Below are 19601 nucleotides of genomic sequence, written 5' to 3'. Positions count from 1 at the left end.
TCCCCCTCCTCCGGCAGCGAAACTGCTGCTGGGGTTGGCGGTCTCCAGACCTCCTCCCCCTTCTTCGTGGCCGGCAGCTCCCCTTCGTGGGGTTCCGGCCACAGTACTTCCGGCTGTGATGCGGAGCGGCGGGCAACCCCAGGCGATGCAGAGCGGCGGGCAACCCCAGGCGATGCAGAGCGGCGGGCAACCCCAGGCGATGCAGAGCGGCGGGCAACCCCAGGCGATGCAGAGCGGCGGGCAACCCCAGGCGATGCAGAGCGGCGGGCAACCCCAGGCGATGCAGAGGCATCCTTGGGCGAAGCGAGGCTGGCATCCTTGGGCGAAGCGAGGCTGGCATCCTTGGGCGAAGCGAGGCTGGCATCCTTGGGCGAAGCGAGGCTGGCATCCTTGGGCGAAGCGAGGCTGGCAGTCAGGACAAGCTGGGGTGCGGGTGTTGGCCCTCTTTTCGGCCACTGCAGCCGGGAGGTTCTTCCCCGTGCTTCCCTCAGCAGCCTATGCAAGGGCTGCTGAGGACCGCCAGCATCTAGTCCTGGCCCTTGGGGTGCAGGGAGAGGCAGCTCCTGCTCCTCTCCCCCTGATGGAGGTGGAGGCAGAGGAAGCTCCAGCTCCTCTCCTCGTGATGGTGGGGGAAGTGATACCAGCAGGCATTCACCCTCTGCTGGTGGGGGAAGTGATACCAGCAGGCATTCACCCTCTGCTGGTGGGGGAAGTGATACCAGCAGGCATTCACCCTCTGCTGGTGGGGAAGTGATACCAGCAGGCATTCACCCTCTGCTGGTGGACAGGGACCCAGCAGGCATTCACCCTCTGCTGGTGGCGGAGGCAGAGGCAGCTCCTGCTGCTCTGCTCCTGCCGGTGGAGGTGGCGGAGGCAGAGGCAGCTCCTGCTGCTCTCCCCCTGCCGGTGGAGGTGGCGGAGGCAGAGGCAGCTCCTGCTGCTCTCCCCCTGCCGGTGGAGGTGGCGGAGGCAGAGGCAGCTCCTGCTGCTCTGCGCCTGCCGGTGGAGGTGGCGGAGGCAGAGGCAGCTCCTGCTGCTCTGCGCCTGCCGGTGGAGGTGGCGGAGGCAGAGGCAGCTCCTGCTGCTCTGCGCCTGCCCATGGAGGTAGGAGCGGCGTGTAGTCTCCTGGTGGTGGAGGTGGGAGCGGTGTGTAGTCTACCCTTGTTACAGGGGACTGGTGCGGCTCTCCCTCACTTGCAGGGGACTGGTGCGGCTCTTCCTCCCTTGCAGGAGACTGGTGCGGCTGTGGAGACAGCGGTGGGACCTCTGCCTTCCTCTTCCCCTTTCCCCTTCTCTGCCACCTCCTCACCTTCCTCTCCTGCGGCAGTTCCTCCTCTCCCTTCCTGGTAGGGGCAGCGCACCACCGGGTGCCCAAAATCCCCACAGGCAAGGCACCAGCCCTGGTCCTCCAGACCACCGAGGAACTCCTCCAGGTCCTGGCAGCCATCTCTCCAGTCCCAGCCTTCCATGTTTTTTTTTTTTTTTTTTTTTTTTGACAAAACACCTCTCCTGGTCTGACGCTTGGAGGCGCTGTTATCCCACGCAGGACACCACGTGTCACAGAGACGGCCGAAGTGGGCGGCGTCAGAACCAGGAAAAGGAATGAAATACACAAAACACAGGACGGATGAAATGAAATGATGAAGACGCCTGTTGGCGCCGGTTTAATACAAAATAAAAGGTTTAAACAAACACGAAAACACAGGACACGGCACTCTACGCCAAAATAAATAGACAAACGAAAACAGACTACTACTACTAATTTCCTCCGTCTCCAATCCCGTTCTCCGCTCACCGAACACCCAACCGCCAGTATGTGACAACGTGCATCTATATATACTATTGTGCTGGGATTCAATTACCAATTAATTATTCACTTGAATCCCAGCACGTGAATTAATAAAGTGCAATTCCCCGTGCTCACATATTACTACATTTTACTTGCACGTGAAGTGCTGTGCAATCCTCGTGCCTAAATACACATATACATTTTTAAACACTCGTGTTACACAGACCCGTTTATATCCCGTGTACCAATGTCTATACACCAACATTTAAACACACCACACGCAACACATAACAGATAATATACACAGGGGCGGGCACTTTGTTAAGGGGTTCACAAACTTTTTCTTGGCACTGTATCTCTTCCACGTTGGTGATACTGATAAATGATCTCCTGATCACTCAATTATTCACCAAACTCCTCAATAATACTATCCAAGTGTGGCGGAGTGTCCCGCCCCTTTATGTTTATTAAGTGTTTTATATTGTCTGTAGTCTGTTAATGTTGGTTAATGTTGGTGTTTATGTATAAAATACACAGGATATAAATATGGGTTATGAACACTTTTATTAATTCACATGCAGTTGTACCGAGACTCCAATTGAATGATTGATTAGCAATCGAGTCTCGGTACAGCTGCATAAAAGCTGCATGTTTTCACTCACTCGGGGTGGTGTGTTTGTGAGTGGAGAACGGGAGAGAGGAGAAAAAAAACCCAAAAACTTTATTTGTTTACGATGTCGCACGACCTTAACGGTCGTACCATGACAAACAGACAAGTGACAGATAATTTTGGCCTCAAGTGCAATGTCCTGTTTTGTGTGTTTTGGTTAAACCTTTTTGTTTATTATTATTTGCAATAAAACTCACCGCCATTCATCAGTGTTTGGAGTCTATTTCTGGTCTGACGTCACCCCTGCAAAGCCATTCTGTTCACACAAAGTCATTATTTTATTCCTATAACATCTCAAAAAGCTGATTTTGTGATTTTCTTTGAGTGCTGGATGCGGAAGCAGCCATCTATGGTGAAGGTACTAGTGTGTATTGTTCAGATCTGTCTCCAGTTTCTTTTTCTGGCTTCTCTCAGCCATTCAAAGCTTTTCTCTCTTTTTTGGAGAAAAACCGACTAGGGACCTGTGAATGATGCCTTTTTGATGATGTCAGACAGGATCCGACATTGGACTAGAAAGGGAATTTTACAATAGGACTGCAAAGAGTTAAACCATACCGGTCGACTCGTTTCAATAAAAACCTGTGGTGGTGCTTTCTAAATCTAGCTATTCTATAAATATAATCACTCACTTTACAAATAAACACAGAGGATCTTTGAGCAAGCCATCCAACAAAGTGCACAGCTACTTTCTTGGAATGCCATTTAAACTGAATGCTCACTGCTGACAGCCACAGTAAGTAATCCGCAGTGGAAACTCACCGTTGTGGAGTCAAGAATCATCGACTGGATGTGAGATTTGTTCTTAAAGGGATGAATCTCTGCAATAATGAAGGGACTGTGGTTCACCTCCAGCACCTTGTGGATCAAACCATTATCTGGAAAGAAGGCAAATTACTTATTAAAAACAATTAATACAATAAATCACAGAACCGGCCAATAAAACTATATAGGCATTATCATTCATTCAAGATGAAAACAGGATTCAGGATTGAAAACAGAGAAATATAGTCAATCCTGGACTTCCTCTACATTTAGCAGAGGAACCTGGGTTAAATATCTGTTGAACTTCTATCATATCTCAGAAACTGCAGTCAAAACTGTTAGATGCCTAGCTGCTCAGATAACATCCACTCTAAATAAATATATTTCTCATGGTTCCTTAGAAAAGTGTACTGTGCTTTTATTAGGGTACAGCACGGCACAGGATAATACAGCTTAGTGAAAACATGGTAAGGCACATCTCAGATATAAATCGTCACGCATTATAGAAAGTAGACTGAAAAATGACTGTGTGAAATGTTTCTAAAAGAATATCTGCTTCAGCCCTGCAGTCCTACATAGAGGCCGAGGAACGATAACTCCACTCAAAACCACCCTAGTTGCAAAGGAATGGATCGCCTATGTATTTTCATTTTTACACTGAAACTATGAATTTGTTATCCTAGTCTTAATGTCTGTACTGTGAGGAATACACAGCCTACTAACTGTCTAACTAAACCACTATGATGTCTTAAAAATAAATAGTTGACTTTGAATAGGTTTTTGTAAGTGTTTTGGTAAATTGACTAGTGTTATTAATATTGGAGTCTAATTTACTGCTTGCTATTCAAAATGAAACCACACCTGCATGACAGCACTAAGCCCACCTGGAACACCACCGTACTCCAACATCAACCCACCTCAAACACCACCATACTCCAACACCAAGCCAACCTAGAACATCCCACCATACTCGAACACCAACCCACCAGCAACACCACCATACACCATCATCAACTTACCTGGAACACTCCCCCATACTCCAACATCAAGCCAACCTAGAACACCCCACTATACTCCAACATTAACTCACTTGGAACAATCCACCATACTCCAACCCACCTGGAACACTCAGCCATACTCCAACACCAACCCACCAGGAACACACTACTATAGTCCTCCACCAACCGACCTAGAACACACTACTATACTCCAACATCAACCCACCTGAAACACTCCACCATACTCCAACACCAACCCACCTGGAACACTCTACCATACTCCAACATCACTTGATTTCGAAGAAGCGTGTTTGCAGTTGAAAAATGCGTTAAACATTGTATAAAGGAATTACGATAATTGCGGTGTAGAATAAAAGGTACAGTACTACAGGTGCAAGCAACTTTACGGCTTCCAAGCAGTTATTGTGAAATTTAAGCGCATTGGTTGTTATAGATCAAACATTATCATCACATATAATTTTGGACACAGCTGACTGTGTCAATTTTGGCAACAATATTGGAAGCATGGGTTAGCAGCAAATTAAAATGTTATTTGGATGCAAACAATATTCTAACTAGCTTTTATAGTGAAATGCATTTAAGCAATCAGCTTCATTCAATTGCTGCCATTAGTTCGCTGAGGCCTGCACAACTGAAAAGTCTGAATAATTTATATGCAGCTGCGTTTGTGTTACATCACTGTGTTGTCAGAGGAAGACCTTTTTGTGAACTGATACTGTACTTTGATAATGGTTTTGAAGGAAACGGTCAACGACACAGAATCAAGGCTGCTCTTTGCTGCTGTCCTTTTGAATTCACACTCAGTTTTTACAGTAACGCCTTCTCACAATCTTACAGCAGAGCACACATTTTCAACGTGCTATATTTACATCTGTGTGGATTATCAACAGTCAGTTTAATGTAATTGATTAACATTAACTTTATTGTAAAATTATACATCACTTATCACAGACTTAGTACATTTTGTTTGATTAAATTATTTATTTATTTATTTAATATAGTGTTGATAAGGCTGTTCAGAGCTTCATTGTATAATGATAAAATGTTGCTCGCCTCCGCTAGCACCGTCAGCATCAAATTCACCAGTTAACGTTATTTGCATTATGATTACAGTATCACTAGTGAACTTAGATCGGAACCTTTGTGTTCATTAACAGTACTTTTTTAAAAATGGCAAATATAATATATTATAAAAAAAAAAACAACGTTACACTTAAAAAAATATTTCACAAAGTGTGACACACACTATATTATATATATATATATATTATATGATTTACTATTAGATGTACTATTAGACTAAGGCAATATCATTTTTATCAGGAATTACAAGTTTTTTTATGGTCATAGGTGGCCCTCTTGTGGTGAACTTTAGAAAGTAAATCTCCGTTTTTGTACACATCCTATGAACGCTGTCAATGTGAAACAAAAAATCTAAGTGTTTGCAATCAGAGGCAATAGGAGCTGCTCTATGGTTTTAATGACAAATTGTAAAAATGAAACAAATGGATGGTGACATTGAACTTTATGAACACAATGAAAACTGAACAGACAGCACGATTAGCAACAACACGTTGGCTACTAGATGTCAAATTATATTATTTCCGCTCATACATTTTAAGAGGTAGTACGAAATACAGTAAGTTAGTGTCTACTGACATCTACACAATGAACACCCACTGAAATATGCATTTAAAAACAAAACAAAACATGTAGGCTAGTTAAAAACAGTTGACAAACCAGGACCGTTTTTAAAGGTACATACACTGCGTGTAAATTATTAAGAATATGTTTTTCTTACTTGCTGTTTACTGCGCCTGTGGGATACTGAACCGAAGCCTGAACAGGGTCTAACCACGCATGGAATTCAGAGTAAACCACGTGGAATACTGAGGTAAAGGTCTTGAAAGAAAATAATATTTTTAAAAAGTGCTTAATAATATTGAGGGAAAACATAAATAATCAGATTGCCTTCAAGATTAGCCTCTAATCTACCGTGATATAGCTACTATTTTTCTGGCTTGTAAATTCAACTGTTAGAAATATCAAGAGCATAATACTGTGTATACTGCATGATTATTAATTTGTACCGAGATTTAGTGGTATTGTGTTATTACAGCTGCAGTTTTGATAGTTAGGATGACTGAGAAATATGTCCGGGTTTGATCTGTGGAAAAGGTGGCAGTCCTACTTAAACAGTGCGTGTGTGTCAGTATGTGTCAGTATGTGTACCGTTCTCTACATGCCTTCATGTCCACAAGGTTATTTTAAGTAAACAACGATTACGGCAGAAAAGCTGCTCAGCTCTAAGTATACTAAAATGTCCGTTTGGGGGGATTCTCTGTGAATAAGCGTGCGATCTTCACCGCCACAATGGTATGTCATAGAGCAAGCGAGTCTGAAGAGTTCTGTCCATACTTTTCATTACCTAAAATAATTAAATGAAAGATTCGCTTGCAAAGTTGCCCACCTCACTCTCACCGTCATGCGTCTTTTAAGTGGGTTTCAGGAGCGGTTTGTTGCATCATATTCTGGATTTGTGATTGTTGTTTTACCACAGTTCAGTCATAAAAATAATTTTATTCTGATTTTTAAACAAACTGTACAGCGTGTGACTTGTATAGCGCAAGTATTATACATTTTATTGTTTTGATTGTCTTCTGGTTTAAAAAGCACGGTGCAGTTTTTTTTTTTGTCTTCGTATGGATGCTGTACACTGCAACAGGGCTTCAAATAAAATTTCTTAGTTTACAGTATGTGTCTTTGTATACTGTACTGTGTGTATGTGTAAAGTAATATCAGTCTTTCCAGTGTAACTACCGTGTTTTAAGTTGCATGAGTTATTTAAACTGTTCTTACTAGACACCTTGGAAAAATGGCTGCTTCAAGAAATATTTTTCCTAGACTGCTGTTTTCCATGGTAGCAGCGCCCCAGTGATAAGAATGTGTCGTTTCAGTGTGAAAAATGAGCAAAACTGGCATGTCATCGTTATTGATTGGCTCATGGTGGCCATGTTTGAAGAAGATTTTTGAATATTGTCCAAACTTTTCAGTAAAATCCAAAATGGCTGCCACACCATGTGACTAAAGGCCGCCATATTGGCACAACGTCTCATAGTCCTCTACATTCGTGCCAAATTTCGTGAGGTTTGGTGCAGCCGTTTAAAAGTTATAGGCAGTTTTATAGTCAGTTGCGTATGCAGATGATGTCATCCAGCGTGGCCGCCATGATTTTCACAGTAGCAACTTTTCTTGAACAAGCGTAACAGATGACCATACTAAGATGTTTTATTCCAATATTTGTTTCAATCGGATAAGCGGTTTCAGAGAAGATGTTTGAATTTTGATGATTTTATATATTTATGGTAATTTTATGACATTAATCAATGTGGTTGACAAACCACAGTACCAGTCAGCTTCATATTAACAACAGCTAATCAGGGCCTATCCCTCAACATGTATAGCAATTTTAAGAACTCTGCAATAAGTAGTTTTCAATACACAGATGTTTTAACAAATTCCGCAAAATCCAATATGGCTGCCGAACTACGTGACTTACACAAATTTGCTGAATATCACCGACTATTGCACATAGATATCTACCAGTGTACCGAATTTTGTGAGTTTTTGAGAAACTTTTGGAAGAAAAAATAAATAATAATAATTATTATTATTATTACATACATAAACCGCGGTAAACCGGAAAACCGGTAACGTGTAACACAGATCCACTCCACTCTGCAGACTCAGCAGACCCCAGCCTGAGCACAGTGTAACACAGATCCACTCCACTCTGCAGACTCCTCAGACCCCAGCCTGAGCACATGTAACACAGATCCACTCCACTCTGGTCTAAATGGACACTCACCTGTAGCCAGCAGTAGAACATTGTGTGATTTCTGACAGGGGACTGTGACTCTGTCCACTTGGATCTTCCTGTAGTGCCGGTCACTAATCATAAAGGGAGCTGCTTTGACAATGGGCTGAATCCAATCTGACATCTCTGGGTGGTCTTTTGCCATCTTTAAAACATTATCTTTCAACGTCTGACTGTTATTAACACACTGAAAACAAAGGAGAGTCCAATTATACATTGCAATGTGCCTGCTCTTCATTAAGGGGGGCAGGGGGCTAGCTGATGAAGAGAATTATTTGCCATGCTTACTAACTATTTGTCACAAAGACGGCCAAGTGGGCGGCGTCAGAACCAGGAAGGAATGAAATATACAAAGATGATGATGTGAAATGAAATGATGAAGACGCCTGTTGGCGCCGGTTTATTACAAAATAAAAGGTTTAAACAAACACGAAAACACAGGACACGGCACTCTACGCCAAAATAAATAGACAAACAAAAACAGACTAAACTTAACAAAACGGTGCACGGACAGACACACTGACAAACACGGCGAGTTTTAAATAAACAAGTATCGTGCTGGTCCCACCAGCACGCAATAGCAATTGATATTTAAGTTACTCCTTCTCTCGCTCCCGTTCTCCACTCCCGAACACCCAACAACGAGTATGTGACAACGTGTATCTATATATACTGTTGTGCTGGGATTCAATTGCCAATTAATTATTCACTTGAGCACGTGAATTAAAAAGTGCAATTCCCCGTGCTCACATATTACTACATTTTACTTGCACATGAAGTGCTGTGCAATCCTCGTGCCTAAATACACATATACATTTTTAAACTTTCGTGTTACACAGACCCGTTTATATCCCGTGTACCAATGTCTATACACCAACATTTAAACACACCACACGCAACACATAACAGATAATATACACAGGGGCGGGCACTTTGTCACACTATTCTATCAGAAATTGCTTCTAAAAAGACATGGTTTGATTTTGAGGGAGTGAGTTGGGGAAGCATATAAGGGTTGCACAGGTTTCAGGGCATGATGCTTCACCCAGGGTTTCAGTGTATAGCGCAACATTAATACTCTTCCCCATCTCATCAGCGTGAGAAGCATGGCAAATTTTTAAGATGTGTGTAAGCTATTTGTTAACATGTAAAGAATTTCAAAAAAAGATTGATTAAAGTACATACTGTTCCTGGCCTGGGGTTTGGAATTACCCCTGAATAACCTTGAAACTGGGAGTGGGTGAAAACACTGTCAATCTCCTTAATGGAGTAGATACAGATGGCTGTCATGTTCCTGGGGCAGCAGGGAGAGAGAGAGAGAGAGAGAGAGAGAGAGAGAGAGAGAGAGAGAGTGAGAAGAGAGAGAGATCTTAACATTGTAGTGTGGTATGTGGTGTTTGTGTGTACACACACATGTATGTGTTTGTGTCCCCCACACATATATATATATAATATATATATATATATATAATATATATATATAATATATATATATATATATATATGAGAGAGCGAGAATACATCGCTCGCATTTCTAAGCGCATTGAATGCAATGAGTCCCGAATATATAGAGAAACCAGTACAGACACATACAGAGGGTCCTCATAATCATTAATAATCTCATAGTACCTGAAAAGTTACAATTTTGTAAATAACAATAACAGTTTATTGGATTAGTGTCATTCAACAGTCTCTTGACACGGGGATGGTACCGACAGACTGGAAAATTGCAAATGTAATACCTGTCCACAAAAAGCGAAACAAAACAGAACCAGGTAACTACAGACCAGTAAGCCTGACTTTTATTATATGTAAACTTAAGGAAACTATAATAAGATCCAAAATGGAAAATTACCTATATGGTAACAGTATCCTAGGAGTCAGTCAACACGGTTTTAGGAAAGGGAGGTCGTGTCTAACTAACCTGCTTGATTTTTTTGAGGATGCATACATCGATAATGGATAATTGCGAAGCATATGACTTATTATTATTAACATGGTTTATTTAGATTTCCAGAAAGCGTTTGACAAAGTCCCGCACAGAAGATTAATTCTCAAACTGAACGCAGTTGGAATTCAAGGAAACACATGTACATGGATTAGGGAGTGGTTAACATGTAGAAAACAGAATGTATTGATTAGAGGAAATACCTCAGAATGGAGTGTGGTAACCAGTGGTGTACCACATGGATCAGTATTAGGTCCTCTGCTATTCCTAATCTACATTAATGATTTAGATTCTGGTATAGTAAGCAAACTTGTTAAATGTGCAGACTACACAAAAGTAGGAGTGGCAAACACTGTTGTAGCAGCAAAGGTCATTCAAAATGATCTAGACAAGATTCAGAACTGGGCAGACACATGGCAAATGACATTTAATAGAGAAAAGTGTAAAGGACTGCACACAGGAAATAAAAATGTGCATTCTAAATATCATATGGGAGATACTGAAATTGGAGAAGGAATCTATGAAAAAGACCTAGGAGTTTTTGTTGACTCAGAAATGTCTTCATCTAGACAATGTGGGGAAGCTATAAAAAAGGCTAACAAGATGCTCGGATACATTGTGAAAAGTGTCAAATTTAAATCAAGGGAAGTAATGTTAAAACTGTACAATGCACTAGTAAGACCTCATCTTGAATATTGTGTTCAGTTCTGGTCACCTCACTACAAAAAGGATATTGCTACTCTAGAAAAAGTGCAAAGAAGAGCGACCAGAATTATTCTGGGTTAAAAAGGCATGTCATATGCAGACAGGCTAAAAGAATTGCATCTATTCACTCTTAAACAAAGAAGACTACGCGGCGACCTAATTCAAGCATTCAAAATTCTAAAAGGTATTGACAGTGTCGACCCAAGGGACTTTTTCGACCTGAAAAAAGAAACAAGGACGAGGGGTCACAAATGGAGATTAGACAAAGGGGCATTCAGAATAGAAAATAGGAGGCACTTTTTTACACAGGGATTCGTGAAGGTCTGGAATCAACTCCCCAGTAATGTTGTTGAAGCTGACACCCTGGGTTCCTTCAAGAAGCTGCTTGATGAGATTCTGGGATCAATAAGCTACTAACAACCAAACGAGCAAGATGGGCCAAATGGCCTCCTCTCGTTTGTAAACTTTCTTATGTTCTAATGTTCTTATAAAGGTTTGGTGCAAAATTAAGGAAGTTCTCGTGTAAACATGCAGTGTGTGACAGACAGATAGATGGACACAATCAGCGCATAAGGGTCCTTATGTTTTTAATGGGCACCCTAAGAAAGAATATTCTGGACGGAACTTTAAAGGAGAGCTATAGCTTTTAAAATACATCTTCTTACCTCTTAATAGCAATATTAACACAGATCCTTTGTTCTTGAAGACCAAATGATGCTATTCTACTATACAGGACATCAATTTTCAATGTTCAGATTTAAGGGATTTTAAAACCTTGGCTAACACTCTATCTCCAGTGACTGCATTAGCTCATTGTTAATATTGTTGTGTTTCTGTACAGGTCTACACACTCAAAGAGCAAATGAACAACAGCAGATGAGCAGCAGTATGCAGTCCCAACACAATTTGTTTTAAAGACATATAACTTTTAAACAAGCCGCTATTTGAGGCATGTTTAATGTCTATGAAGTAGTGCTGACATTGAAGTTAACAAAACTGGAAGGCAAATTTAGACTAAATTGGGTCTCTCTGCCGGTCTGGGTCTCACATCTTTATATAGCTGATCCTTGGATTTTTTTTGTTCAAATGTTTTTTGTCCTTATGAAATGTATTGGTGAAGTATGCAGGAAATTAACCCCCACTTTGTATCCCCCCACTCACCATGCACTTGAGAAGACTCCATAGATAATACCAGCTTGTCCACAATAGACAGGCCTCAACTCTGTATCCTACCCACTCACCAGGCACTTGAGAAGACTCCATAGACCCTGCTGTCCGTCCAGTTCTCCGCATGCAGCACATACACCTCCTGGAGCCGATTATAGAAGAAGTTCTCAGAGGGAACGCCGCATGCCAGCCGTGCTTTCAGGAACGACGTCCACATGCTATGCAGTATACTCCTGCTGCCCCCCTGATCCACCTGGAGAGAACAGAGGAGGCCAGAGTCCATCTGTAGAAGTCTCACTAGCCAGTTGCACTATTTCAATACAGGATGTTCAAATTTTATAATGAGAACTGTGGAACAGTGTACATTCAGCAGACTAGGGGTCTACTTAAATCGCAGTAAATGTACGTATTTTTCACGGGTAGGTTGCGGACTAAAATTAGGATTTCACAGACATTTTTTGGACCTGTTTAAACATTAAATAAACCTAAGTAGACAGTATTTCAGAACACTATAAAGCCTAAAAATAGTGGTGCTTGCTTCCTTACTAAAACAAAGTGCTGTCATTTGTTAAAGGCAAGCATGCAGCATCCCCCTGCAGTTGACTTGCCCATACATTGAGACTGCACGCTCTCTATCCACTGAATTGGTTGGAGGTTAAGGAAAAGCTAAGTTATACAGACGTGGAAATCGATAAGAAACAGCCCCAAAACTCATTTACCCAAGGGCATCTGACATACTTTAATAAAGGCAATGTATGCAGCACGTTCGTTGTCATGTTATTTGTCCCATCCAATAATTTATTTTATTAGTACCGAGTCAAAACAGAGAACGTGGCTATTTGGGTCTAAAATTCCAATTGCGTAAAAATAAGCAGCAGGTTGAAGCGAGGTGGCTGTGCAAGATCGTGTAGTACTGATTTAACTTGCTGACAGGAATACCTTTTGTCTGGGCTGACTTTCCAGTTTGGTTTTGAAAGCTGTTTATTTTACGTTCTGTTCAGCAGCTTCTGTAGTAGCCTTGTTTAATGTGTGATTCTGAAGCCAAATAGCAATCGATCGTATTTTCTCTAAAGACATATTAAGATATGCAAAACAATTACCTCAATCTGCATGTACAGTTTCTTTGGGAAATATCTTTAAATGATCATCAGACGAAATATACTTCGCTTTTTTTGTCGTCCATTTCTATTATTTTACCTCCAATGCTGAAAACTAGATCAGAATCAAAACAATGCAGCACCAACTTTGTCCCACCCCCTACTGCACATTACAGGTCACAGAAAAGCAGTAAAGACGCACTGATAGGTTGATTAAAACTTTGTTGTCATTTGAATGGTAAACAATAACGTTAACCGCTTTGGAGAGTTTGTTTTGTAAATGTTATTTGTGCACGTTTTTTGTTTGGTTTGCTTTTTGCTTAAGTGCAATGCACGCAGAACAGTGAAGGAATAAAAAAAAGCCTATCCACAGAAGAAAGATAATAGTTTGCGTCGCTTGCATTGTGCAGTAGTTCATTTAAACCAGGTTTCTTTTTTCCCCCTCTCCATACTTGTTTGTATGCATCGGATCCTAAATAAGGTGAATTTCGCGCTTTCTGCGAAATCGTGATTTAAGTAGACCCCTAAGCATGACCTTTGACAACTGAAGCAGTGTAATCTCCCCTTTCTCACATATAAATGACAACCTACTCAAGGATGTGGTGGAACTGTTCTGTATATCCAGATTTGTATACGTGTGCAATTTAAACCATGTCTCTGTTTGCTTGTATAAGCACGTGTATTTATTGGATGGGTGCAGAAACAATGAAATCAGTGTGAACTGTGCTGTCTTGCTGGTATTAGCTGGTGCAGTGTACTGTTAGACATTTGGCCTTGGTTCAGGCCTCCAAGCACATGCTAGAAAATAAAACATGATGCCCCAAAAACTATTTTATTTATTCACACATCATAACTAGTACACACAGCATTCTATAACATGCAAGTTAATATGTTTTACATGTAATATTATTTAATGCTTGGCTATGAGTCCCCAGGCACACAGTTCCATTAACATATATATCTAGTCTGATACAGTGTAGCAGTCCTCTATGAGACACAGTAGGAGCAGACCTATCCTGTGAAGAAGTGGCTCAGCCCAGCATCTGGACACACCTGGTCTGGTCTGTCCCTCTCCACTAGCTTCATTCCCCAGTCCCAACCCCGTCTCTTATATATTTATTTGGTGATATCCTCTTGCCAACTGCCTGTTACTGCAGAGTCTACAGCTATGGCCAAAAGTTTTGCATCACCCTATAGAATAAACTCATTTTGCTTCATAAATTTGAATGAAACCTGCTGAATAATATTATATTAACATATTTAATTATATACCATTTTGTAGTTTTCCATATATTTAGCAAAAAACAACAAACAAATAACAAAATGTGGTATTAATGTACTACTTTTATGGCTTCTGGTATCTTCTTGTAGCTGTTTTAATTACATGCTGTTAAATAAAAGCTCTAAATCAGGTCTCAATCCTAAAATTCTAGGTGATTCAAAGCCTTTGGCCAGAACTGTAGATTGTGTTTTTCTCCTTTGCTATGTTGAACTTAGCTTCGTTTTAGCTCCTGCAAGCTTTGCAAAGTTGTTACAATCATGGGGTTACAAGTTTTTTGAAAAATGTCTCATGTAAAATGCTTTTTTGGGTTTCCATTCACTCAATTTATTTTACTCGAGTAAACCAGGCTTTTCACCCGACGTCATACAAACGAATGGGAAAAGTGGGGTTTGGTATGTAAATTAACTATGCATAAAGTACTTGTGCTGTTTTTTGTAGATTACTAGTGAATTTTTGTAAATATGTGGTTTCCATGTGCAGAGAACTGGTACACAAATTAATCTAAGCTGCTATAATAAAGCAAAGTACCTTGTGCCTGGATGGTTAATAATATGTTTTACTACTCTTGCCCAAATTGTTTATCAAATGTCATTAGTAGTGAATACTGTTTCAACTAATGTATCTTACGACTCACTAATTAAAAATAAACTCAGAGGTATAAAATGAAACCAACATGTGTGATCACCATGGCTGAAAACCGACGGAGAAGTTATATATATGTTTCCCTTTCATTCAGGCAATACAGCATATAGGGGATCAGGTGAAGCTGCATATACTACCCTGGCTTAGAAACCCTACCTGTCCAGACGGATCACAGCTTCTTAGGAAGCAATCAACACCACGCTTGGGCAAATACGGGTAGGTGGCGGATACTAATGAAACAGACTGAAGTGCAGCATTAGTTCGTTCCCAAAACTGGTACTTCCTGCTGTGAGACAAATTACCAGTGTTGCCGCGAGAAAAAAAAAAAAAAGTGACACTGCCTTTCAAAACAAGCCCAAAACAAGCGAACCCATGTTAGAGTATGGGTGTTTATGCAAGTTCCAACCAGTGACTCTCAAAAACAAGCCCAATTCTGCTTATTATAAGCGGACTTGGCAACTGTGAAGGTTATCTCAGCTGCCACTTTCAATTGGACAGGAGCGATCTGAGGAGTCTTGTTTTGGGTGATCAAGCTGGCTCATGACATCCAGTTCACAAGCTATATTTACTAATGTGGAGGGCAGACATTGTCATTGGACATAGCTGGGATCAAACAAAAAGGACGGGAATTAATTCAGTTAGACTTTGAAGCAGCAAGGGTATTCTCAAACAGGTGCATTAATACTATAACAGGAGCATAACGCAGTTCATAGCAAGCGATTTTATACAGAACTGTGGAACAAGTTTAGACCAGACACAGCAAAACACAATAATAAAAAAAGTCGCCCGCATTATTATTAAGGTGAACTACAACTACACCACTGCTAAACATAAAATCACCCGTCAGCCATTACTTTCTGCCGTCTTGGAATCCACAGTAACAACTGAACTTACAGTATTTATAGTTAAGAATAAACACGCTCATTAACATTTACACGTGAATTGAGGGATTCCATGTGCAACTGGGTGTGGATTTCCTGTGTGTTTTGTCATTTACACAAGTAAATGGCCACAAATCTGATTTACCCGAGTAATTCTCCCAAATATGCACATGCATTGCCATTTCACGTGTACATTGACCTGTATGGAACCCCATGAATGTTATCCTACAATGCACTGGCCTTGCCTTACCTAAGCACCATGTTACAGGATGCTCAGCTGATGCACCAACCTTGTTTTACTATTATTATGTCATTGTAGATACAAATGGTTTTAATCCAAAATGTGTTACTTCTTATCTTACTTCTTATCTTGCACTTACTGTAAACTATACTGTATATAAACATTGTTTTTGCACTGTAACCTGGTATTGCCCTGTAACACCAGTAAGTAGCCTTGGATAAAGGCATCTCCAAATAATAATAATAATAATAATAATAATAATAATAATAAATAATAATAACAATAATATAATAATAATAATAATAAATAATAATAAATGTCAAATTATAATTGCTTCTCTCTTGCTTTTCCAGCTACAGCTCAAAGTTTGCACAATGTATTTGTGAGCCTGCAGCGAATGCTCCTCTGCAGTGTGCAATGTATTTGTGAGCCTGCAGCGAACGCTCCTCTGCAGTGTGCAATGTATTTGTGAGCCTGCAGCGAACGCTCCTCTGCAGTGTGCAATGTATTTGTGAGCCTGCAGCGAACGCTCCTCTGCAGTGTGCAATGTATTTGTGAGCCTGCAGCGAACGCTCCTCTGCAGTGTGCAATGTATTTGTGAGCCTGCAGCGAACGCTCCTCTGCAGTGTGCAATGTATTTGTGAGCCTGCAGCGAACGCTCTTCTGCAGTGTGCAATGTATTTGTGAGCCTGCAGCGAACGCTCCTCTGCAGTGTGCAATGTATTTGTGAGCCTGCAGCGAACGCTCCTCTGCAGTGTGCAATGTATTTGTGAGCCTGCAGCGAACGCTCTTCTGCAGTGTGCAATGTATTTGTGAGCCTGCAGCGAACGCTCCTCTGCAGTGTGCAATGTATTTGTGAGCCTGCAGCGAACGCTCCTCTGCAGTGTGCAATGTATTTGTGAGCCTGCAGCGAATGCTCCTCTGCAGTGTGCAATGTATCTGTGAGCCTGCAGCGAACGCGCCTCTGCAGTGTGCAATGTATTTGTGAGCCTGCAGCGAATGCTCCTCTGCAGTGTGCAATGTATTTGTGACACTGCAGTACCTTGCAGACTTGAGCGACCCGGGAAATCCATGGATCAGCATCAGGACTGGTATCTGGATTCTTCTCCTGGAAGAAGGTGTAGATTTTATCATTCAACGGATCGTCCTTCCTGCTCACTGATGTTATGGCAATATATTTGGGATCTAAAATTACAAGCAATTTTTTACAAGTGAGATTCTTAACATTTATAAAGCTGTTGATTTTATTTTTTATATTTTATATAGTACTATAATTCAAGTTCATTGTGGTATTATTTTAAAAGAGTTTTTCATTTCTACTTTTAAAAGTAGAAATGAAAAACTCTTTTAAAATAATACCACAATGTGTATGCTGTGGCACAATTTATTATTTTATTTTAAACGTTCACTGTCCAGGATCAAACTCTTGTGATGAATCATTTCTTCAGCAAGAGGGTCTTAGGGGACAGGAAGCACATTCAGTCAACTTTCATTCAATATCTGAACAGTCATCATAAGCATTCAAAACCTAAAACTGATATAGGAAGTGAAGCAGTAACAGACTTCCTGAAAGCAAGGCAAGCAAACTTAGAACTTTCTTTAACATTAGAAGTCCCACGGCAGTCATTTTGGCAGTTTCTGGTTTTAACATGTAATTTTCTCCAGTTGTGTAACACATGTGGGGCTGTGCGTTCATGTACCTTTCTGTCCGTATGTATTAAATATTCTCACAAATCATGAAACGCAGGAGTGCAGAAATAAAGGAGACATATTACATTAAACCAAAAAGTCCTGGGAGCAGTCACATTGGCGGCCACACAGAAAACAATTGTTTTGTGATTATACAGAACAGTATTCTACTTTATTATTTTTATACCAGTCCGCAATGTGTTTAGCTGTAATCAGATTAGTCTATACTCTCTGCCTGAGTGAATGACTGACAGTCTTTTATTTTCAATCAGCCTTTTGAAGGCTCAAAGCGCTGCTTTGGTCAGTCGATTAGCATTGGGACTAGTGAAAATAAATACCAGAGACAGTGGAGTTTTACTACGCAACAAAATATGGAGTTGATGTTTTGGATCAACTGGCACGAAGTATTCAGTGAAAGCTGACTCCCGACGGTGGTCTGTTCAGGTGTTTTATAGTGTATTGGACCTAGCAGCCATCAATTTCTGGGTACTTTACAAAGAATGCATGGAGAAGAATTTAGCAAGGAAAGAATATATTTTACAGTTAGCACAGAAACTTTGCAAGAATTTGGAGCAGAGGGAGACTGCCAAGTGTGTACCAACTGCTAAAGCTGGCAACCCCATTGAGAGCTGCAAGAGACACTAATGCCAGTTTGGCAAGTGCAATAAAAATAAAACTTCAGGCAGCTGTGCCCTGTGCAGAAAGGCGGCGTGGAGAAGTGCATTATCTGTGTTGACTGTGAACAGTCTTAGACTCAAGACAAAGGAATACCCTTTTGTCAAAAAAAAAAAAGATAAATAAATTAGACTTAACTAAAAAAAAATTTTTATAACTTCTTGTACTGTGCGCGTTGGTATTTTTTTTTTATAACTTCATTTATCTATGTTGTTAAGATACTTTTGCTTAATAAACCGATTGCTGTTGAAAAGTAAAAAATGTATTGCTGTCTTTTCAGTTTTATAAATATGTATCGTATGTTGTTTATTTACATTTTCTTGTTTTGATTTGTAAAATAAAATAAATTGTGTATATGTGTGTGTGTATATATATATATATATATATATATATATATATATATATATATATATATATATATATATATATATATTGTAAGATAGCAGGGAGGGGGTTAAAATTCCTCCCTGCTAAAAACATGTGAAAATGCACTCTTGGGTGAATGGGCTAAGGGTTTTAATTGTTTTATTGTTTAGATAATCCCCTGCACCTGGTGGTAATTGTAAATGAGAGCCAGGTGCAGGGTATTTAAGAGAGGCAGCCAGTCTGTTAGAGGCTGCTGAGTGAAGAGCCCGACTGTGTGTGTGTGTGTGTGTGTGTGTGTGTGTGTGTGTGTGTGTGTGTGTGTGTGTGTGTGTGTGTGTGTGTGTGTGTGTGTGTGTGTGTGTGTGTGTGTGTGTGTGTGTGTGAGTGTGAGTGTGAGTGAGTGAGTGAGTGACAGCAAGACAGCAAGACAAGACAAGACAAGACAAGAGAGTAATAAGTAGAGTAATATAAGAGAAATACGAAAAGATTTGAAAGTAAAATAATGGTGGAAGGAACTTTTGGACAATACTGAAAGAGTAAACATTGTATTGTTTTAGTTGCAAATGTACATCCAGAGTGGTGAAAACAGTATGGGCCTGATATTCAAAAAGTTTGTGCACCGCTCAGAGGGGTATGCGCGTTGCAAATGGTCGTTGTGCCGAAATTGTGCCTAGTTGCCATATTCGAAATAACCTTTTGCACGTCACAATCCATTCTGCGCTGTGCAGAAATAAAATGCATGCATCGCGCAATATAGGGGGAGTGGCCGACAATATGCGTGATCCTGGTAT

General features: G+C 40.7%; 1 protein-coding gene across 2 annotated transcripts in view; it reads right to left on the bottom strand.

The window, feature by feature from the left end:
- The window catches only part of LOC121299142 (semaphorin-7A-like), a 75801-nt gene that overhangs the window by 21371 nt on the left and 34829 nt on the right, over positions 1-19601 (bottom strand). For both annotated transcript variants that reach the window (XR_005947368.1, XM_041226710.1), the window contains exons 7-11: positions 17123-17265; positions 12012-12190; positions 9303-9411; positions 8109-8304; positions 3219-3334 (exon numbers count right to left, since the gene is read on the bottom strand). Coding sequence is in view for 1 of the 2 variants with exons in the window: in XM_041226710.1 (XP_041082644.1) it covers positions 3219-3334; positions 8109-8304; positions 9303-9411; positions 12012-12190; positions 17123-17265 (743 nt within the window). In the remaining variant the exon portion in view is untranslated. The remainder of the gene's footprint in view (positions 1-3218; positions 3335-8108; positions 8305-9302; positions 9412-12011; positions 12191-17122; positions 17266-19601) is intronic.

The sequence above is a fragment of the Polyodon spathula genome, chromosome 24 (genome assembly GCF_017654505.1).
Source record: "Polyodon spathula isolate WHYD16114869_AA chromosome 24, ASM1765450v1, whole genome shotgun sequence".
Taxonomy (NCBI): domain Eukaryota; kingdom Metazoa; phylum Chordata; class Actinopteri; order Acipenseriformes; family Polyodontidae; genus Polyodon; species Polyodon spathula.
Note: the sequence above shows the minus strand (reverse complement) of the source record. Positions and strands in the feature narration are given on the sequence as shown.